Source organism: Microcaecilia unicolor, chromosome 5, assembly GCF_901765095.1.
Source record: "Microcaecilia unicolor chromosome 5, aMicUni1.1, whole genome shotgun sequence".
In the NCBI taxonomy this organism is placed as follows: Eukaryota; Metazoa; Chordata; class Amphibia; order Gymnophiona; family Siphonopidae; genus Microcaecilia; species Microcaecilia unicolor.
This window is the reverse complement of record NC_044035.1, coordinates 259,507,000-259,529,087: the sequence shown is the minus strand read 5'-3', so window position 1 is coordinate 259,529,087 and position 22,088 is coordinate 259,507,000. Positions and strand designations below refer to the sequence as shown.

General features: G+C 45.9%; 1 protein-coding gene across 7 annotated transcripts in view; it reads right to left on the bottom strand.

The window, feature by feature from the left end:
- Positions 1–22,088, bottom strand: part of ST3GAL6 (ST3 beta-galactoside alpha-2,3-sialyltransferase 6) — a 176,651-nt gene that overhangs the window by 77,656 nt on the left and 76,907 nt on the right. For all 7 annotated transcript variants that reach the window (XM_030204041.1, XM_030204040.1, XM_030204042.1 and 4 more), the window contains one exon: positions 6,431–6,505. In XM_030204041.1, the coding sequence (XP_030059901.1) occupies positions 6,431–6,505 (75 nt within the window). The remainder of the gene's footprint in view (positions 1–6,430; positions 6,506–22,088) is intronic.

Sequence of the window (22,088 nt, the reverse complement as noted above, 5' to 3'; positions counted from 1 at the left end):
AAAAAAAAATCAAACTATATGGAAGTTAGGCAATCGCCTAAGTAATACCAAATTACCTGTTTTTGACCTGCATATATAGATATACACATATATCCTAGTTTGTAATGTTGTTAGTCCAGTAACCTAGTTTAACTGGTGCCCAGGCAGCTGCCCAGGTATGGCATTGTATTCCTATGTATTACATTATTTTAGCTAATATTAGTAAACTGCATTCTGAACTAAGTTAGAGTAAAATCCAAATTCCTCACATTCCTTCCCATCTGATAAGGAAAGAGGCCTTAGCCAGAAACCAGTTTTTCCCTACATGGTCAGGGATTTTCCTACTGGCTGACAGCCAGCTTGGGGTGGTTAAGGCTGAGATATTTCCTTGAGTGCCTTTGTCTATTTTGGCACTCATTTTTTCCCCTCCACATTTTCTCCTTGATTCTCTGCCTTTTCATCTCTTTTGTTGGGACTGTTGGCCTTTTTTCATGCAAAGGAAGCTCTACAGTTAGGCAGAGCTCTGAAGACAGACAGGAAGGATTCTGGATGCTGTTTCTATATGTTCTTGGTTCCTGGCTTGTATGATGTATTCCTGATTCTTGCTCACCTTAATCCTGTGAGATAAAATGAAGATACATACCTGTAGCAGGTATTCTCCAAGGACAGCAGGCTGAATATTCTCACTGACGAGGACAAGCAGGCTGAATATTCTCACTGATGGGTCGTCGTCCGCGATAGCCCAGGAGACTGGAACAAAACCTTCTAAAGCAAAAAGGAAGTCCCTAGAACGCTCCGTCGAGCGGGCTGAATGCACCACGCATGTGCGAATGGCTTCCCACCCGCGACGCGAGCATGCCCTCATTCAGTTTAATAAAAAACAAAATATAGAACTGGAACAACTCCAACGGCGAAGAGGGAGGGTTTGTGAGAATATTCAGCCTGCTGTCTTCGGAGAATACCTGCTACAGGTATGTATCTTCATTTTCTCCAAGGACAAGCAGGCTGAATATTCTCACTGATGGGGTATCCCTAGCCCCCAGGCTCACTCAAAACAAAGAACATTGGTCAATTGGGCCTCACAACAGCGAGGACATAACACAGATTGACCTAAAAAGAAACACAACTAAGTGAGAGTGCAGCCTGGAACAGAACCAAGGAGGGTGGAGTTGGATTCTAAACCCTGAACAGATTCTGCAGCACCGACTGCCCAAACCAACTGTCACGTTGGGTATCCTGCTGAAGGCAGTAGTGAGATGTGAATGTGTGGACTGATGATCATGTTGCAGCCTTGCAAATCTCTTCAATGGAGGCTGACTTCAAATGAGCCACTGACGCAGCCATGGCTCTAACATTATGAGCCGTGATATGGCCCTCTAAAGTCAGCCCAGCTTGGGCATAAGTGAAGGAAATGCAATCTGCTAGCCAATTAGAGATGGTGCGTTTTCCGATGGCGACTCCCCTCCTGTTGGGGTCAAAAGAAATAAACAACTGGGTGGACTGTCTATAGAGCTTTGTCCGCTCCACGTAAAAGGCCAATGCTCTCTTACAGTCCAAGGTGTGCAACTTGTCTTCACCAGGGCGGGTATGAGGACGGGGAAAGAATGTTGGCAAGACAATTGACTGGTTCAGATGGATCTCCGACACCACCTTCGGCAAGAACTTAGAGTGAGTGCGGAGGACTACTCTGTTATGATGAAACTTGATATAAGGTGCATGCACTACCAGGGCTTGGAGCTCACTGACTCCAAGAAAATGACCTTCCAGGTCAAGTACTTCAGATGGCAGGAATTCAGTGGCTCAAAAGGAGCTTTCATCAGCTGGGTGAGAACGACGTTGAGATCCCATGACACTGGTGGAGGTTTAACAGGGGGCTTTGACAAAAGTAAACCTCTCATGAAGCAAACTACTAAAGGCTGTCCAGAGATAGGCTGACCTTCTATGCGTTGATGGTAAGCACTACTTGCACTAAGGTGAACCCTTATGGAGTTGGTCTTGAGACCAGATTCTGATAAGTGTAGAAGGTATTAAAGCAGGGACCGTGTAGGACAAGAAAAGGGATCTAGGGCCCTGCTGTCACACCAGATGGCAAACCTCCTCCATTTGAAAGAGTAACACTTTTTCGTGGAATCTTTTCTGGAAGCAAGCAAGACTCAGGAGACAACCTCTGAAAGACCCAAGGAGGCAACTTCTAGGCTCTCAACATCCAGGCAGTGAGAGCCAGAGACTGGACGTTGGGATGCAGAAGCAACCCCTTGTTCTGAGTGATGAGGGTCAGAAAACACTCCAATCTCCACGGTTCTTTGGAGGACAACTCCAGAAGAAGAGGAAACCAGATCTGACGAGGCCAGAAGGGTGAAATCAGGATCATTGTTCCAAGGTCCTGCTTGAGTTTCAGCAAAGTCTTCCCTACTAGAGGTATGGGAGGATACCCATACAGAAGGCCTGTCCCCCAATGAAGGAGAAAGGCATCTGACGCTAGTCTGTCGTGGGCCTGAAGTCTGGAACAGAAAAGAGGGACTTTGCGATTGATCTGAGTGGCAAAAAGATCCACCGAGGGGGTGTCCCACTCTCGGAAGATCTGGAGGAGAACATTCATGTTCAGAGACCACTCGTGAGGTTGCATGATCCTGCTCAACCTGTCGGCCAGACTGTTTTTTACGCCTGCCAGATACGTGGCCTGGAGAAGTATGCCGTGTTGGTGCACCCAAAGCCACATCTTGACGGCTTCCTGACACAGAGGGCGAGATCCGGTGCCCCCCCCCCTGCTTGTCGGTGTAATACATTGCAACCTGTTTGTCTGTCTGAATTAAAATGATTTGATTGGACAGCCGATCTCTGAAAGCCTCGAGAGCGTTCCAGATCGCTCGTAATTCCAGGAGGTTAATCTGAAGATCCTTTTCCTGAAAGGATCAAGCTCGAGTGTGAAGTCCATCTACATGGGCTCCCCACCCGAGGAGGGATGCATCCGTCATCAGCACTTTCTGTGGCTGAGGAATTTGGAATGGATGCCCTAAGGTCAGATTGGATCGAATGGTCCACCACTGAAGGGAACTGCAAAAGTCGGTAGAAAGATGGATGGCATCCTCTAGATCCCCTGTGGCTTGGCACCACTGGGAAGATAGGGTCTATTGAGCTGATCTCATATGTAGGCGTGCCATGGGAGTTACATGAACTGTGGAAGCCATGTGCCCTAAGAGTCTCAACATCTGCCGAGCTGTGATCTGTTGAGATGCTCGAGCCAAGGACACTAGGGCCAGGAGGTTGTCTGCCCTTGCCTGGGGGAGATAAGCTCGAGACGTCCGTGTGCCCAACAGAGCTCCAATGAACTCCAATTTCTGAAATGGGACAAGGTGGGACTTGGGATAATTGATTACAAACCCCAGTAGTTCTAGCAGTTGAATAGTCATGCGCATGGACTGTAGACCCCTGCCTCCGAGGTGCTCTTCACCAGCCAATAGTCGAGATAAGGGAACACATGCACTCCCAGTCTGCGTAGCGATGCTGCGACAATTGCCAAGCACTTTCTGAAGACCCTGGGCGTAGATGAGAGGCCAAAGGGTAGCACACAGTACTGAAAGTGCCGAGGTCTCAATCGAAATCGAAGATACTTCCTGTGAGCTGAGAGTATCGAGATGTGGGTATAAGCATCCTTTAAGTCCAGAGATCATTGCCAATCGTTTTCCTGAATCATGGGAAGAAGGGTGCCCAGGGAAACCATCATGAACTTTTCTCGGACTAGGAATTTGTTCAGGGCCCTTAGGTCTAGGATGGGACGCATCCCCCACTGTTTTCTTTTGTACAAGGAAGTACCTGGAATAGAATCCCAGCCCTTCTTCCCCTGGTGGAACAGGTTCGACCGCATTGGCCTTTAGAAGGGCGGAGAGTTCCTCTACAAGTACCTGCTTGTGCTGGGAGCTGAAGGATTGAGCTCCCGGTGGGCAATTTGGAGGCTTGGAAACCAGTTTGAGAGTGTCGGAAGTTATAAGAGGCCACCTTTGGTGAAAAAATATCAACCTCCCCCCGACCGGCAAGCCATCCGGCACGGACACTTTTTCTGAGGCTATGCTGCAGTGGAGCCAGTCAAAAGCCCGTCCCTTGCTTTTGCTGGGGAGCCCTAGGGGCCTTAGGTGCACAGCGTTGACGGGAAAGCGCGTGCTGGGACTGAGCCTGAACCGGCTGCCGAGAAGCAGGAGTGTACCTACGCCTATTATAGGAATAGGTAGCACTCCTCCTCCTTCCAAAAAACCTCCTGGATGAGGAGGTGGTAGCAGAAGACGCCCGGCGGGAGAGAGAATCCATAGCATCATGGTGCTTTTTGATCTGATCGACCATATCCTCTACCTTCTCTCCAAAAAGATTATCCCCCCCCCCCGGCAAGGAACATCCGCCATTCGCTGCTGGGTTTTATGATCCAGGTCAAAGACACGCAGCCATGAGAGTTTGCGCATCACTATACCCTGAGCAGCTACTTGGAACGCTACATCAAAAGTGTAGTAAGTCCCCTTGGCCAGGAATTTGCAACACGCCTTGTGCTGCCTGACCACCTGGTGAAAAGGTTCGGCGAGCTCCGGAGGGAGTGCTTCAACCAAACTAAACAGTTGCCTCACCGAGTTCTGCAAGTGAATGCTCGTGTAGAGCTGGTAAGTTTGGATCTTGGCAGCGAGCATAGCGGCCTGATACTTTCGCCTCCCAAAAGAATCCAAGGTCCTAGACTCTCTGCCTGGGGGTGCTGAGGCACAGTCTCTAGTACTTTTGGCTCTTCTGAGAGCAGAGTCCACCACCATGGAATCGTGAGGAAGTTGGGCCTTCACCATCACAGGCTCTCCATGGACTCTGTACTGGGACTCGGATTTTTTGGGGACCACAGGATTAGAAAGAGGGCACGACTAATTTCGCATAAGCACTTCCCTCAGTGTATTATGCAAGGGGGCCGTTGCAACCTCAGCAGGTGGAGAAGGTTAATCCAAGACCTCAAGCATCTCGGTCCTGGGCTCATCCACAACCTCCATAGGGAATGGAATGTCCTTAGACATTTCCTGAACAAAAGATGAGAAAGAAAGACTCTCAGGTGGAGACATCCTACTTTCAATTGGCGGACTGGGATCAGAGGGTACACCACATGACTCTTCTTCCGAAAGTACCTGGGGTCTTCCTCCTCTTCCCACAAGCGCTCATCCTTGGTATCGGACAAAAGCTCCCTAAGAGCAGCCCAAACCCGAGCCTGTTTCGACGTCGAGGAATGACGACCTCGTCGGGGATGTTGAGAAGTCGACCCCTGCCCGGACTCCGGCGAAGCTTCCTCCACCAACGTTGTGGGGGAATCGACCCGGGTGGCGGCCGACGTTGGTGAGGACGGAGACCTCACCACAGGCGATGGCCCAGATGCCGCCTCCGCAGTCGGTACAGAAGGTGCAAGCACCCCCAACACCGAGGCAGACTGGCGCAGCAAACCTTCCAGGAGCTCTGGAAGAAGGGCCGTGATGCGCTCATCGAGAGCTTCCATCGGAAAAGGCTGGGGGCCGATGCAGGAGTTGGTGCGAGAATCTGAGGGGGCTCGAGAGCCGGTACCAAGCTGCCAGATGACTGATGCATCGGTACTTCTTGTATGGAGGGTGAGCTGTCCTCCCGGCGCCGACGCTTCTCAGGTGCCGACTCCTTTGGCTCCCCGGAGCTCTCTGTACCGTGCATGGAAGGAGATTGATGACAGTGCTTCTTAGCCTTCGCTCGACGCCCGTCATCAAGACTCCTCGGTACCGAAGAGGAGGACGTGGAATCCTCACGCCTCCTTGGGGCCGGGTCCGACGAAGGTCAGTCCCAGGGGGCCTGCATAGCAGGAGGCCTCGAGATAGGTGGAGACCCACGATGCCTCATTGCTCCCAGCACTATATGGTCATTCGGCAGCCATTACCTGCGCTCTCAATGTCGCTGCTTCCCTTGACGCCGACCTCGGTACCGATGTCGATGCCAACGTCGAAGGACCGGACCAGTCAGAAAAAAGTTTCTCACGCTGGGCCTCCCAAGCCACTTGGGTCCATTTCTTCACCAAAAGACTTACAGGCAGCTGGCAGATGATCGGGCCCAAGGCACTGAAGACACCACGCGTGGGGGTCGGTACTCGAGATGGTCCGGTTGCAGCGAGTACAACGCTTGAAGCCGCTGGGAGTCCTCGATGACATGGATAGAAAAACAGTGGCTGCGAAATTAAAAGGCTCGATGGTGCCAAATAAAAAGGCACAAAAAAAGGGAGAAAAGACCCGGCCGAGCAGCCTAAAAGTGGCCGCAACAAAAAGAAAGGGAAACTTGAAAAAAAATGACAAAAAACTAATAATATAAAGGAAAAACTACTTTTTTTTTTTAATTTTGTTGGCTGTTTGTTAATAATTGTCACGAAACGCCTAAAGACATCCTTTAGATTAAAAAAAAAAAAACATCTTGCCTTGATACTTACTTCAACAGAAATCGAAACTTTTGATTGAAGCACATTTCTATTACTTGGATCTTTCCCACATTTACTGTTGGCACCCTAAAAGAAATAAATAATTAAAATCATCAATTAAACACAGACAGTTTAATGGGTAATGAAGTCATCAACAATCTGTTTGAGAATCTAACGAAAATGATAAAAGGGATGGGACGACTACCTTATGAGGAGAGGTTAAGACGGCTAGGACTCTTTAGCCTGGAGAAAAGGCGGCAGAGGGGTGATATGATAGAGGTCTACAAAATAATGAGTGGGGTAGAGCGGACAGATGTGAAGCGTTTGTTTACGCTTTCTAACAATAATAGAACTAGGGGACACAAGATGGTAGGTTTAAAACAAATTGGAGAAAGTTTTTCTTTACTCAGCGCGTGGTTAGACTCTGGAACTCATTGCCAGAGAAGGTAGTGACGGCAGCTGGCCTTGCTGAGTTTAAAGGGGGTCTGGACAGATTCCTGAAGGAAAAGTCCATTGATCGTTATTAAATTCTGGGTTTTTGCCAGGTTCTTGGGGCCTGGATTGGCCGCTGTCGGAGACAGAGTACTGGGCTTGATGGACCTTTGGTCTTTTCCTAGCGTGGCAGTGCTTATGTACTTATATTTCTTAATGTAGTCTGCAAAATAAAACATGGGGCCCAGCTCAGTGAAGGACATAAGTACAATTCTCAGCTCAGGTTTTCCACTCCATGGGTCAGTTGGGGATGACATGGAGACAGCATTCACAGCCCTGGGTGGAAAAAGGGGTGAAAAGTAAGTCATAATCATTATGCAGTGGCAGTATCTAGTGACCAGGTGTAGACCAATGCTGGCAGAATTCAGGAACGAGTCTTAGTGGTCTGTGACCAAGGACAATCACTAGGGTGAGTTGAGAGGGCATATGAAAAGCAAAGCAGGTGTTCGAGTACAACAGGTATATATGCTTACATGTGGGTGACATCCATGGAGCCCGGTGCAGACACTGTCAAGTGCAGTATCACTTTAAATCTTTGAGACAGTGCCCCCACCGAACATGTGCAGGTGCCTTCCCGCCTGACACTCGAGTGTTGGACCAGCAGTACAGTACTAAAGCTAAGACGATAGCTCTAAGGGTAGAGATGTGAGAATATATGCCTGCTGTCCCCTCTGAGAACACCTGCTCTGGGTAAATAACTTAGCTTTCTCCAAGGAAAAGCAGACATATCACATATGAAACTCGCAACACAAATGAATTCAGCAACTTAGTTGATTGTGAGCCTGGTGGAAAAAAAGGGCCAGACGATAGAATTGATTATTAAGTAGTAAAAAGATTTTGCAGGACTGCTTGTCGAAACCAGTTATCCTGCTAGAATGCTGCTCCAGACAGTAGTGAGCAGTGAACTTGTGGATAGAAGACTGCATAGCTGCCTTGCAAATTTCTTCAATGGAGGCAGAATGGAAATGGGCTACTGAAACCGCCATGGTGGGTCAGCCCATCCAGAGTATAAATGTAGGAGATACTTCAGTCAGTTGCTGACTTCTCACAACAGTGAGAGCTCTTAAAAACACTACTTTATATGTAAGAAACTTCAGAGAACAGGAATGAAGTGGTTCAAATGGAGGTTTCATGAACGCTGTTAGGATGACATTCAGATCCAAAGACACCGGTGGTGTTTTCATAGGAGGTTTGGTATGAAATAAACCTTTCATGAATCTATCAGGGGATGAATGGAAACTGGCTTTATCAACTGTAGTGCTCATGACACTCAAGTGACTGACTTAGTTTTGAGGCCAGAATTTGAAAGATGGATGAGGTACTCAATAAGGGTATTGGAGCACTTAGTAGGGTTGAGTGGTAACATCTGTGTAGAAGGTTTTCTAGAGGCTAGGAGTATCCTAGAGACTGCTTCAGGAAGATGTAAGAAACGTAAGCCTATGTCATCAGGAACCAAGCCGTCAGGGCTAGAGAGCGAGGTTTGGATGGAGGAGGGACCCCTCATTCTGTGTTATTGGGGTTGGGAAAAGGATCTAACCTCAATGGATCTCTGGACAATAACTATAGGAGGAGAGGGAACCAAATTTGATGAGGCCAGTAGGGAGAATTTAGAACTGTGTTCCCTTGATCTCAAAGCAGTTTGAGAAGAGTTTTCCCTATATGAGGCAGTGGGGGAAAAGCGTATAAGTGGTCTGTTCCCCAGTGCAGCAAGAATGCATCCAGAGTTGTGAAGTTGGGTGCATACATCCTGGGGTGGGGGGGGGGGGGGGGGAAGAGGGGAAAGCTGCTGGAATATTTGACGAACTACAGAGATGCTGAGTGACCATTCATGAGGTTGCAGGACTCTGCTCAGTTTGTCTCCTACAGCATTTTGTTTACCAGCTAGGTAAAAGGTTCTTAGAGAGATGTTTCAGCGCTGCATACGTCTAGTAGTGCTACAGAAATAAGTAGTAGTAGTTTCATGAAGCTGCACAAGTCCATATCTGATAGAGGTGGTAAGAACCTGTTCCCCCTTGTTTGTTCAGCTAATACAAGGCAACCTGGTTGTCTGTAAGAATGAGTATTACCTGATCCAGAATGCGGTCTTGAAAAATAGTGTTCCACACTGCCCCCAATTTGAGGGCACCTTGTGTGTGGAGACTGCTGAGGTGAGTGCCCAAACATAACATGGAAGCATCCGTAGTGAAGATGTTGTGACAGGGAGGTGGGGGGATTAAATGGAAGACCCCGGGACACCATCCACTACTGTAGAGAGTTGAATTTGAGCTGACAGCAATCCCATGGCATGGAGACAAGTCAGCACAGTTACATAGACTGTTGAAGCCATGTGATCAAGTAAGCGCAGCATTTGACAAGCAGATATCTGGGTGGATTTAAACACTTGAATGGCGAGAGTCAATATATTGTTTGCTCGTGGTTGAGGAAAGAACACCCATCCCCGAGCAGAAATCAAGGAGAGCCCCTATGAACTCTAAGGTCTGAACTGATTGAAGAAGTGATTTTCAGAAGTTGATCACAAACCCTAGGAGTTCTAAGAGAGAATGAAGGTGTGTTTTCTGACTCCCAGGAGCCTGCCTTGATTAACCAGTCATCCAGATTGGGGAAAATGTGGATGACCCACGTATGAAGTATTATAGCTACCACTATCAGACACTTTGTGAAAACTCGAGCCAAAGCCAAGCCAAATGATAAGACCTTGTATTGATAGTGCAGAGTCCTACAGCAGAAGCGGAGGAACTTTGTGTGCAAGGAGAATAGGTATGTACACATATGCCTCCTTGAGATCTAGAAAGCAAAGGCAATCATTGAGTCATTGTGGGAAATAGTGACCCCAGGGATACCATCCAGCTTATAATCGAAATAGAAAAACGCCTATATTGCGACCCAAATCGGGAGACGTTTATCTCACGAAAACGAATAAAGCGGTATAATCGAAAGCCGAACTTGGACGTTTTCAACTGCACTCAGTCGCGGATGCGGACAAAGTTGACGGGGGCGTGTCGGAGGCGTGGTGAAGGCGGAACTGGGGCGTGGTTATCACCCGAACAGAGATGGGCGCCTTTCGCCGATAATGGAAAATAAGTATGCTTTTGTAGCTAGAATTTAGGGCACTTTTCCTGGACCCTGTTTTTTCATGAATAAGGCCCCCAAAAGTGCCCTAAATGACCAGATTACCCCCAGAGGGAATCGGGGATGACCTCCCCTGACTTCCCCAGTGGTCACTAACCCCCTCCCACCACAAAAAATGATGTTTCACAACTTTTTATTTTCACCCTCAAATGTCATACCCACCTCCCTGGCAGCAGTATGCAGGTCCCTGGAGCAGTTGTTAGGGGGTGCAGTGGACTTCAGCCAGGTGGACCCAGGCCCATCCCCCCCTACCTGTTACAATTGTGCTTAGTCGTCCAACCCCCCCAAACCCACTGTACCCACATGTAGGTGCCCCCCTTCACCCCTTAGGGCTATAGTAATGGTGTAGACTTGTGGGCAGTGGGTTTTGAGGGGGATTTGGGGGGCTCAACACACAAGGGAAGGGTGCTATGCACCTGGGAGCTCTTTTACCTTTTTTTTGTTTTTGTAAAAGTGCCCCCTAGGGTTCCTGGTTGGTGTCCTGGCATGTGAGGGGGACCAGTGCACTACGAATCCTGGCCCCTCCCACGAACAAATGCCTTGGATTTATTCATTTTTGAGCTGGGCGCTTTCATTTTCCATTATCACTGAAAAACAAAAACGCCCAGCTCACAAATTGTCGAATAAAACATGGACGTCTATTTGTTTTGAAAATACGGTTCGATCCGCCCCTTCACGGACCCGTTCTCGGAGATAAACGCCCATGGAGATAGACGTTTTTGTTCAATTATGCCCCTCAATGTGATATTTTTGAGTAGAAACTTGTTTAGGTCTCGCAGATCGAGAATTAGGCATACTCCCGTCTTTTTGAACCCTCAACCCCTGTCCGGCGGAGGAACTGGTTCTATTACATCCTGCTGGAGAAGGGCCGAAAACTCCTCTCAAAGTAGTCTCACTTGGAGGAAGATGAAACGAGACTCTCTTGGTGGATGGTCAGGAGGTCTTTGCCAATGCACAGCATAGCCATGTTGAATGATGTGTAATACCCAATGGTCAGAGGTTAAGACAGTGAGCCTCTCATAACCTGTGGCAGGTCATTTGGCACAGACAATTGCACAGTAGCAATGCTCTCTAAGGAGGAATCAAAAATTAGATTTTTAGACTGAAAGGATGTCTGGGATTTTTTAACCCACTGCTGCCTTGGACATGAGCATTGGAGAGTAGTCCTTTGAGGCGGAAGAGAAGTAGGAGTGTAAGGATTCTCAGACAGTAACTGGAGTGTTGATATCCTCTTGCAAATCTTCTAGAAGGAGTAGCAGAAGTTTGTGGCCCGGATAGAGTTTTTATAGTATCTGTATGGTTTTTTTAAAATTAGGTCAGCCATTTCCTTGACTTTGTCACCATACAAGTTTTCTCCACGACAAGGGACATCTGCTAGACGCTCCCAGACAGCAGATTTGAGGTTGGAGACCCTGGGCCAGGAGAAACGTCACATTCCCACTGCTAAGGTGGAAATGCGCAAAGAAACATCAAAGGCTTGCCTTGCCAGATATAAATCAAGAAGCATCCTATGAAGCTTATGGAATTTCTCAGCATTCTCCGGGGGGGAGGGGGGTAGAGAGGAGGAATTCTGCAAAGGATAGAGTACTCTATATTAGAGATTTTAAGTAAATTGTGGAATAAAGTTGATAATCCAATATGCGATTGGTTAGCACTGAAGCCTGAAAAGTTTTTCTGCCAAAAGAGTCCAATGTTCTAGCTTCCCTGCATGAGGAACTGAACTGCAAGTGTGTTTTAAAGCAGATTCCACAACTAGGGAATGATGAGATAACTGTTTTCTCAAACCCAGTGGATTTCTGTATCCTAAAACCCAGTGGATTTCTGTATCCTATACATGTTATCCGTTTTCTTTGGGGCTACCTGAACTGTCTGTGGAGTCTCGCACTTTTTGAGTAGAGTATTTTTCATAGTTGTATGAAGTGGAACAGATTCCTTCTCTAGGAGGAGAGTTATAATCTAGAACCTCAAAAAAGCTCTGATATGATTCTTCCTCTTTCTAATTTGAAAGGCATGGCTTGAGTCATCTCACAGACCCTGCCCGGAAAGGATAAACTTTCTGGAGAAGACCTACATCTCTCAGGTGGCGGAGATAGATATCATGGAATGCCACAGGGCTTTCAGCTGAGAAGTCATGTGGGTCCTAATCTATCTTCCTGAAGAAGTCTTTGAGTCCGACTCAGAAAAGTACGGTTCATGGGAAATATGTGGAAGACAGTGCCAACTAGAGCATCGGCTCCAGTCTCCAAAGTTGTGGAAAGTTCCTCTACCAATGTTGATGCATATGTCGATCGGGTTTGTGCTGTCCCAGACAATTTGCACAGAGCCAATGTGCGGGATCTCTCTTACGCAGTGGCGTACCTAGCATATTTGACACCCGGGGCTCATCATTTTTAACACCCCCTCCTCTATATGAAAATATTATTTTTAGTAATAATCCACGAGTCACACAACAAGGGTGTACCTAGGAAAGGCAGCATCTTAAACACTGCAGTGAGCAGTAGAACATCAATACACCCATTGTAAAACTAACCAAGACATTAGTAAAAATGATTCTGCCAACAGAAAACCATGTCTTTTTCACAAATACAGAACACTGATACATCCTCACCAAGTATAGAATAAGTAACCACAAACTAAAACTAAACTGAACCCCCAAGAGGCCAGATCCCGCATACAATGCAACATCATAGAAACAGTGATGCATTTCCCCTAGTACTGTGCAAAATATAAAGATAGCAGACATAAATTTGAAAAACTGACAAATACCAATCACCACTTTACAAATTAACAAACAGAAATAAAACAAAAAATAGAAAATAAGATAATACTATTTTATTGGACTAATACATTTTTCAATTAGCTTTCAGAGGCCAAAACCTCCTTCCTCAGGTCAGTACAGTATACTGCTGTTACAGTTCTGTCCTGACCTAAGGATGGAGGTTTTGGTCTCTGAAAGTTAGTAAAAAATGTATTAAAATTAGTCCAGCAAAATCACCTTATTTTCATTTTCTATTTATTACCACAGCCAGAATACTACTTTATTCTAAAGCAAATAAATACATCTTTTTTTCTACCTTTGTCATCTCTGGTTTCTACTTTCTTCATCTCTCCCTTCCATCCAGCATCTGCTCTCTTTCTCTCCCTTTCATTCAGTGTCTGTCTGCTTTCTCTGTCCATTCCATCTACTGTCTGTCCTCTCCCCCTTTCCATATGGTGTCTGCCAGCTTTTTCTGCCCCTTCCATCCACTGCCTGCCTTTTCTCTCCCTTCTATCCAGCAAGTATCTCCCTCTCTTTTTTTATATGATGCATTTCAGCACCTCCCCTTCTCGCCATCTTTCTCTCTCCACTCTCTGTTCCCCATCCATATCAATCTTCTGCTTATCTCCTATTTGACTTTTTTCTCTCCATGTTCACTGCCATTCCCTCTTACTCCCTCTCTCTCCTATCCATAACCTCCCCTCTGTGTCTGCCCTATTCGCCCATGTTCAGCATTTGCTCTGTGTCCCCATCCCTTCCCATGTTCTTCACCCTTCTTTCTCTCCTGCACTCCAAACCCCGGGCCAATATCTCTCTCCCCTGCTTCATAGTACTACATCTTGTTCTCTCCCTCCCCTGATCCAGCTTTTTCCCAGTCTCCTCTCCCTCATGCATCCCACCTTTACATACATAAGTAATGCCACACTGGGAAAAGACCAAGGGTCCATCGAGCCCAGCATCCTGTCCACGACAGCGGCCAAACCAGGCCAAGGGCACCTGGCAAGCTTCCCAAACGTACAAACATTCTATACATGTTATTCCTGGAATTGTGGATTTTTCCCAAATCCATTTAATAGTGGTTTATGGACTTGTCCTTTAGGAAACTGTCTAACCCCTTTTTAAACTCTGCCAAGCTAACCGCCTTCACTACGTTCTCCGGCAACAAATTCCAGAGTTTAATTATGCATTGGGTGAAGAAAAGTTTTCTCCGATTTGTTTTAAATTTACGACACTGTAGTTTCTTCGCATGCCCCCTAGTCCTAGTATTTTTGGAAAGCGTGAACAGATGCTTCACATTCACCTGTTCCACTCTACTCTTACTTTATACTAGTAAAAAAAGGCTCGTTTCTGTTTTAAAGGAAACGTGCGCTAGCAAGGTTTTCCTCGGAGTGTGTATGTTTGAGTGAGTGTGAATGTGCGAGTGTGTGTGTGTGTGACAGAGAGGGAGTGAGACTGGGTGCGAGTGTGTGTGTGAGAATGAGAGTATGTGCCAGGGTCCCCCCTCTCTCCCAGTTCCAGGGTCGCCCCCCCCCCATGGCTCCCATTTGCAGGGGTGTCCTCCCTCCCTCCCTCCCTTATTATATAGGATGCCTCTATCATGTCTCCCCTCAGCCGTCTCTTCTCCAAACTGAAAAGCCCTAGCCTCCTTAGTCTTTCTTCATAGGGAAGTCGTCCCATCCCCGCTATCATTTTAGTCGTCCTTCGCTGCACCTTTTCCAATTCTACTATAACCTTTCTTAAGATGCGGCGACCAGAATTGAACACAATACTCAAGGTGCGGTCGCACCATGGAGTGATACAACAGCATTATAACATCCTCACACCTGTTTTCCATACCTTTCCTAATAATACCCAACATTCTATTAGCTTTCCTAGCCGCAGCAGCACCCTGAGCAGAAGGTTTCAGTGTATTATCGACGACGACACCCAGATCCCTTTCTTGGTCCATAACTCCTTTCTCTTCCCTCCCCTTCTTGCTTCCCTTAGATCTAGACTAGCATCACTCTCATTCCTTTCTCCACCCCCCTTTTCCCATTCCCCTGCCATTGCGCACTAGTCGGGGGAAGGACACCCATGTAGCACCACACTGGTGGTGGTGGGGGGTAAAGACGGCAGCACCGCACCAGTCAGTGGGGGGGGGGGGAGGGGAGGAAGACGTCCAAGGCAGCACCCCCTCACGAGCTGCACCCGGGGCGGTGCGCCCCCACCGCCCCACCCTTGGTACGCCACTGATCTTACGACTGTGTCTGACATATAGATGGGCTGGGCTGAGGCTGGTGTAAACCTGTACAGACTGGGAATGCAGTAGCCCTCCTCCTTGAGCATAAACAGATTTCATCATTTAGGATAGATGTTGATATCGGCTGAGAAAGTGATGTGGACACAGCCTGAGTAATAGCCAGTGCAAGCTTAGATCTCAAAGACTTTGCAGGCTCTCTATGAGAAATAAGTTAGAGAGGAGGGCAGTCACTGTGGCATAGAAGCTTCCCGTGCATCAAGGGCATCTATATAGGAGAGGTATTGGCAGAGTGCCTGGAGGGAGAACATGGCGATGCTTCTTAGGGTTTTTTTTTTTTTAATGCTGCAGGTCCTTCAATGCACACAGCACTGATGGAGAAGGATGTACAGTCACTACACTATTGTGGTACCAAGTTAGTCGTTGGACCCTCTCAAAGTAGCTTCGGTGCACCTTATGTCAATGACGCCGCCAATGCAGGTTCCTCATCAAGTGCCTAATTTCCTGCCGTGCTTGATTCGGATGCAGAAGTTTTTCACACTAGACTCTGCGAGCCAGGATCCTCACTTGTATGCACAGGCAGAGGCTACACTGTATGTCTCAGTGCTCTGGACCCAAGCACTGAATATACCAGTTACAGGGATCTGTGCCTTATTGCATCCAATACACTTCTTAAAGCCACTCAGCACCCTTGTTGACATGGAGGGAAAAATGGCCGACAAGGTGATAAAGATGGCCTAGGGAGCTCGATTAGTTGTGTAGCCGAGAACAGAAGATGCTTTCCGGGCAAAGAAAAGTCTCAGAGGCCCCAAAGGCCAAAATTATATAAATAAAAAATAATTGGAAAAAAATGACTAACCTTAAATTACAATTGAAAAAAGAAGAATACAAAGAAAAACAATATCCCGAAAAAGGGAAGGCACCAAAAGACAAGTTTGACAAGCTAAGGAAAGGTTTAAAAAAACAAACAAACTTCTCTGCTCTGTAGAGAACGATAGACTGCTAATCTCAAGCTTGTGCGTCAGGCAGGAAGGTACCTGCACATGTGCGATGGGGGGCACTTTCAGATTTTTTCAGAATTAATCAAAAAGCGAAGATACTTATGTGTAGCAGGTATTCTCCAAGTACAGCAGGCCATTCAATCTCATATGTGGGTGACATCATCCACGTTGCCTAGTGAGGAGCTGAAACAGCTTTAAAAAAAACCTAGCTTTTTTGAGAATTCGTGTCCCCACCACGTATGCGTCAATGCCTGTTTGTTGGTGTAGAACATTGCAACCTGATTGTCTGAATGTGTACAGTTTGGTTGGACAGCCAATCTCTGAAAGCCTTTAGAACATTCCAGATTGCCTGTAGCTCCAGGAGATTGATCTGAAAATCCAATTCCTGAGCTGACCATGCACCCTGCTCATGAATCCAGCCCTCTGGAATTTCCTGCCCCTCACTATCCAAGCTGAAACATTTTTTTTAAATTCAAACCTCCAATTAACTCCTGCCTTTTTTCAACAAGCTTTCCAACAAGAGTATTTTTGAATATCTCGCTGTATGTAATAATTTGTTTCTCTTTTCTCTATATGGCTTACTATCTTGTTTGTCCCCCCTTTTAAAAAATGTAAGGAGTAGTTCTGCTTCTGTAGTTCTGTTTTTTAATTCTGTATACCGCTTTGAACTATATGCTAGCAAAGGCAGTATAGCAAGCCTAAATAAATAAATATAAATAAATAAATCCACATGAGCACTCCACCCCAGGTAGGATGCATCAGTTGTCACCACTTTCTGGGGCTAAGGAATTTGGAATGGAAGTCCCACAGTCAAACAAGATTGAACTGTCCACCAAAGAAGGGACTGAACCAACTCTAGCAGCACTCGGATGACATCCACTAGGTTCCCTGAGGCTTGGTACCACTGGGAAGCTAGAGACCACTGGGCAGTTCTCATGTGGCGATGTGCCATGGGAATGAGATGGACAGTCAAGGCCACGTGACCTAACAACCTCAACATTTCCCGAGCTGTGACCTGCTGGCTGGCCTGTACCTGAGTGGCAAGAGCAATCACAGCGTCCACCCTCGACAGAGAGAAAAGCCTGTGCCTGCTGCATGTCTAGCTGTGCTCCGATGAACTCCAATTGTTGAATGGGATGGAGATGGGACTTTGGGTAGTTTAAAACTAACAGTAGCAGCTCCAACACCAGAGGAAAGGAATAAGTATCCACCTGAGTGCCTTTCTTCCCAGGTTTTGTGCAGGAAATGGTGACTGCCATTCTCGTTCTTTTGGAAACGGAGGACGAGCCCAGGGCTAAGATGTTTGAGCTTCTGTACTACAAACCTCCTCCTAGAGAGTCTGTGACAGTCCCTCTTTACTGGATCCTGAAAGACGTTCAGGTGAAGAACTGGGAGTCCCCTCTGCCAGTCCCTGTCCTGCCCAAGAAGATAGTCACCATGTATTGGATACAGCACTCCCAAAGGTTTGACAAACCTCAGTTGCCTCATTCCCTGGTTGTTCTAGAGACTGTGATTTGACGCCCCTTGGCAGAAAAGCTAGAACTGTAGATTCTTTTGGAGGGAAGATGTATCGGGCCTCTATGCTCATCTTACCAGCTCTACATGAGCCTGTACTTGTGGAACTTGGTGTGCAGTATGTCTGATTTGATGGATTCTCTCCCACAGTAGCAGGCCGAATCACGTCGTCAGTTGGTCAAAACAGCAGAAGGCATGTAGAAAGTTCTTGGCTGGGGCGCCTACGATACCTTTGATGTGGCGTCCAGGATCTCTGCCCAGAGTACAGCGATGCACAGACTCTCGTGGCTGCGTCTCTGACTTGGACCCGGCTGTCCAGCAGAGATTGGCAGATGCCAGGGAGAAAATCTTTTTGGAGACAAGATGGAGAAGTTCACTGACCTTATGAAGAAACACACTGATAACACTGATGCTCTCTCCTGCTGGATATCTCCACCTTCCTCCTCTCATCCAGGAGGAAGTGTTTTTTCAGATCTATGATGTATTTTAGCTATACAATGCAGTTTTACAATTATACCTCATGGATTAGCTTATTCTGAGATCTTTTTCCTTCTAATAATTCAAATGTGATTATCCTGGGAAATTTCTTCAGTGTTGCTGGATTGCATATTTCTCCTTTGCTCTTTTGTCAGCATGTACATGGAGAACATCTGCCTTAGGTAATTAATGAGCAGGATAGCAAGTTCTCACAGCATGGTACTGCCCAGAGATAGGTTGCATTTGACAAAAGAAAAAAAAAGTGTTGGGGGAATAAGGCACTGCAACAGGCTGACACCAATACTAACATATTATGGTGGCAACTTGCCTTTTGGATATTTTCTTCCCTTTTTTTGGAGGGGGGGAGGACACCTGAAACAGTAAAGAAATGGGCATTGGGAGGATGGAATTAGATTATAATCCATAGAGAGTTGCATGAGGACTGGACAAACCTACTATTGTATTGGGCGTCCTTTTCCAAACAGTTACGGGCTATGAATGTATGAACAGATGTCAATGCTTCAGCCTTGCAAATTTCCTCCATGAAGGCTGATCTCAAGTGGGCCACTGATGCCACCATAGCTCTGCCACTGTGAGCTGTGACACAATCTTCAAGAGTCAAAACTCCCTAGGCATAAAAGAAGGATATGCAGTCTTCTAACCAATTTGATAGTGTGTACTTGTTTTTAACAAACCTCCCCCCCCCCCCCCCCCACACACACACAATTTGAATCAGAAGAAACAAAAAAGTCGGGTGTACTTGCTAAGGGCATTGCTCCGCTTCCAATAGAAGGCCAAGGCTCTCTTGCAGTCCAATATGCAAACTGCACTCTCACATGAGGCCTGGGAAAAAAATTGTTGGCAGGATGACAGACTGGTTAAGACAGAAATTACTTGGAATAAGTGCACAGAACCACCTTGTTGTTAAAAAAAAAATTTAGTTGTATGTTGAATAAGTTAGTAGAACCTGGAGCTAACTCACTCTGTGTGATGAAGTCACTGTCGCAAAAAAAAAAAAAAAAGAAGACGACCTTCCTGCCTGGAAGTTCTGGGTTAAGTACTTCAGCTCACAGGTTTCGAGTACCTCAAAGAAGTTTCCATGAGCTGAATTAATATGACATTAAGTCCCATGACACTGCAGGTGGCTTTTTAAAAAAGGCAATAGAAGCGAACACTTCCATCACAGCAGAAAATACTCATCCATGTAAACCAGTAAGACCTTCTACTGGAAACTCTTGGAAGCAAGCAAGATCTGTGACACTGTCAGGTAAATACTAAAAAGCTGCAGTTACCTTTACAACATCCAAGCTGCGAGGGTGAGGTGATTAAATTTGCAAAGGACACAAAACTAATCAAAGTTGTCAAAACACATGTGGATTTGCAGGAAAATTTGCAGGAAGACCTTAGGAAACTAGAAGACTGGGCATCCAAATGGCAGATAAAATTTAATTTAGACAAATTAAAAGTGATGCACATTGGGAAGAATTTGAATCATAGCTACCTGATGCTAGAGTCCACCTTAGGAGTCAGCACTCAAGAAAAAGATCTAGGTGTCACTGTAGACAATACTCTGAAATCTTCTGCTCAGTGTGCAGCAGCAGCCAAAAAAAGCAAACAGGATGCTAGGAATTATTAGAAAAGAGATGCAAAATAAGGCCAAGATTATAATGCCTCTGTATCGCTCCATGGTGTGAGCTCACCTTGAGTATTGTGTTCAATTCTGGTCACTGTATCTCAAAAAAAGATACAGCAGAATTAGAAAAGGTTCAAAGAAGAGTGGCCAAAATGATAAAGGGGATGGAAAAGAGATGGCTGAGGGGGGATATGATTGAGGTCTACAAAATCTTGAGTGGTGTAGGGTAGGTAAAAGTGAATCAATTTCTCCCTATTTCAAAAAGGTACAAAGACCAGGGGACACTAATTACATGGAAATACTTTTAAAACAAATAGGAGGAAATATTTTTTTCACTCAAAGAATAGTTAAGCTGTGGAACTTGTTGCCGGAGGATGTAGTATTGGTATTTAAAAAAAAAAAAAAAAAAAAAGGTTTTGGACAAGTTCCTGGAGTTAAAGTCCACAGGCTGTTATTAAGATGGACTTGAGGGAAGTAACTACTTGCTCTGGGATTGGTAGCACGGAATGTTGCTACTAATTGGATTTGTTGGTCACTACAGGAAGCAGGATATTGGTTAGATGGACCACTGGTCTGATCCAGTATGACTATTCTTATGTTCTTGAAGCTGGTGTACAGAGTTCTCTGGGCTTTTGTGATTAGTGACAAAGAATTCCCCAATCATATGGGTCTTCCTATGGAAAATTCCAGAAGTAGGGTAATTGTATTTGCCTCAGCTAGTGCAGTGTGATGATAATCTTGGTTCCCCAATCCTATCTGAACTTCAGAAGAACTTTCACTATCAGGGGAATCAGAAGATATACATAGGTAGCCTGCTTTGTCTCCCTATCCTGGAATAGAACTGCAGCAACTTCTTGTTATCAGGTGTGGCAAAAAGATCTTTCGAGGGAGTGCTTCACTCAGAATATCATTTGAGCCACCTCTTTGTCCAAAGACCTTTCATGCAGTCATAGGGACGAACTCAGCTTGTTCAATAGGGAATTCTTCCCTGCCAGATAAGTGGCTCTGATGGTCATTCCATGGGAAGTGGCCCAGTTCCATATCCTGAAAATTTCCCAGCCCAGAAATGAGCCTCTTCCTCCCCACTTGTTGATGGAATACAGCGCCATCTGATTGCTCAATTGTCCATTTGTATCAATATAATTCTGTTGACCAACAGAAAGTTTGTTCTCAATTCCAGGAAATTTATTTGGCAATGTTCTTCCTGATGGATAAGGCGAGAGAGAGGATGTGAAGAGTCATTATACTGGAGGGAAGGGAAGGGAAGGGAGGGGTGGGAATGGGGCCTAGGGAATGATGTGGAATACAAATGCAACAAACAAACAAACAAATAAATAAATGTGATTAAGCCAGGTAGGGGAGAGGCTAAAATGTACTGGTAAGCACACATTTACAGGGGTTTAAAAGTGTATGTACAATTATAGTGGGGGTTCGACATGCTTGCTAGAGACAAAGGGTTAATTGCACCCTCCCCCAAAAAAGAATAAACTTTTAGACTTACTTAGCTTATGTTGAAAAGCTCTCTTCTATTACTGATGAGAGCACAGAATATGCACCAGCAAAAAAAATTTTGACACCCACTTGTACTCTCTAGTCCTGTGCATCAAATGCTGATGTTACCATTCTACTGGAGGATAAATAAAATGGATGCTCCCAGAAGCAAAAAAAAGCCATTAAGCAGTTAAGATGATGCATGGTAAAATTAGGTCTTACCTGATAATTTTCTTTCCTTTAGCAACAGCAGATGAATCCAGTAACTGGTGGGTTGTGTCCATCTACCAGTAGGTGGAGATAGAGATAACAAAACTCTTGGGAATAAACCAGACGGCCAGCCCCTCTATCACTTAGTATATATCCTTCGAAAGCAGAATAACTAGGCCAAACAAGTCCAACACGTAAACAGAACTCCTCTCCTCACTATAATCAAGGAGAACCAAAAAACAGAGAAACTGCAACACTAAAAAACTTTGAAACAATGTCTGCCAAAACAGACTCTCTTCTTAAAAGATGTGTAGTTTTCATATCTGACTGAATCTGCGTAAGAAAAAGAGAATATAGCAGTGCCTAAAAAGATAGTCGGCTGACAGGCGGGATCCTGGATTCATCTGCTGTTGCTAAAGGAAAGAAAATTATCAGGTAAGACCTAATTTTACCTTCCTTGTCACAAACAGCAGATGAATCCAGTAACTGGTGGGATGTACCGAAGCCTACCCTAAGATGGGCAGGAAGCCGACATCCCTCGCGCCAAAACTTGAGCCCCGAAAAGCGCATCCTCCATTGAAGCAACATCCAATCGATAGTGCTTCACAAAAGTATGCCGGGACGCCCAAGTAGCTGCACGACAAATTTCATCCACATGAATAATGGAGGTCTCTGCCCAGGATGTCGCCTGTGCTCAAGTAGAATGATCTCGTAAAGCCAACGGTGGC